This window comes from Buceros rhinoceros, unplaced genomic scaffold (genome assembly GCF_000710305.1).
Source record: "Buceros rhinoceros silvestris isolate BGI_N320 unplaced genomic scaffold, ASM71030v1 scaffold42122, whole genome shotgun sequence".
NCBI lineage: Eukaryota > Metazoa > Chordata > Aves > Bucerotiformes > Bucerotidae > Buceros > Buceros rhinoceros.
In genome coordinates, this window is record NW_010400297.1 from 10,389 (window position 1) to 11,468 (window position 1,080).

At 57.6% G+C, this 1,080-nt stretch overlaps 1 protein-coding gene across 1 annotated transcript in view; it reads right to left on the bottom strand.

Annotated features, from left to right (window-relative positions):
- The window catches only part of PLCG1 (phospholipase C, gamma 1), a gene marked incomplete at its 5' end in the record, with an annotated part of 25,277 nt that overhangs the window by 2,103 nt on the left and 22,094 nt on the right, over positions 1 to 1,080 (bottom strand). The window contains one exon of the mRNA XM_010131792.1: positions 8 to 53. Within this exon, the coding sequence (XP_010130094.1) occupies positions 8 to 53 (46 nt within the window). The remainder of the gene's footprint in view (positions 1 to 7; positions 54 to 1,080) is intronic.

Consider the following 1,080-nt stretch of genomic DNA (forward strand, 5'->3'; position numbering starts at 1 on the left):
AAAGGACAAACTATTCCCCTCCCGTTTTTGGGAAGGTGCCGGGCCCCCAGCACCTGGGTGGAGAGCAGGAAAGACTCGGTAAGAGATGGGAGCAAAGGAAAAAAATACGTGTTTGCATACCCAGACCTTTTCTTTCCAAATAAATCACCCTGGCTCTGCTAATTGGAGAGAGAAGCGATGCTGACAGCCAGCCCCACGCAGGAGCCTCGGAGGAAAACAGCCCCCACCGCTGGAAGCTGCTGTGGTGTTACCGATCACCAGTTTGACTTTAAGCCATAAAAAAAAGGCAGCTGAACTGCCCCAGACTCCTGTCTGCCGCCTGCACAGCCAGGCCTGGGACCACAGCATCCCCCAGCGCCTGCCAGGCTGGAGCTGGGCTGCGAAGCCCAGTCGCCTTCCCCTGCCTGGAGAGCTACGCCTGCTCTGCCGAAACTTCTCAGCCCGCCTGCCTTGGCTTGGGGACGCAAAGGAGCTGCTCTCCTCAGCTGCTCGGCCTCTGTTCACAGCACGCTCTGTGCTCAACTCAAATGCAACCTGCTTCCTTGCTGGGAGAAGAAATCCCAGCCCCCCCTGCCCAGTGGCCATATGTCTCTCCAGCATGCTGCCGGCGCGCTGCTGGGGCAGGGGAAGGACGTGCTGCCAGCGCTAGATCATGTGCTTTGAGTCATGCTGGGCTCGAGATGGCTTCTCCATCCGTGAAAGCTGGCTTTGGTGGGGACAGCGGGCAGTTTCACCAGAGGACAACGGCTAAGCCCATCTCCTCTTTAAAGGAGACGGTGACAGGCTACGGCACAGGGACTCCTGGTTGCAGCTGCATCCCAGATGCTGAAGGAGTTTGGAAAATAGACAGGGATTTTAGGGAGACAGTGGATATGGGGTTGGTGGTGTGGGTGGGACAGGATGGGGTGTCCTCCCTGAGCAGGGCAGTGGCTCTCTAGGGTGGGATCACTCCAAAAGACAGGTGGCCTCAGATGATCGCAGATCAGTTGGTGCATGTTGTCAGAAACCTGTGAGCACCGACAGACAGATAAATGGCCAACTCGGCTCTGAGGCCACCAGGGATGCTCTACAGGCTAGTGG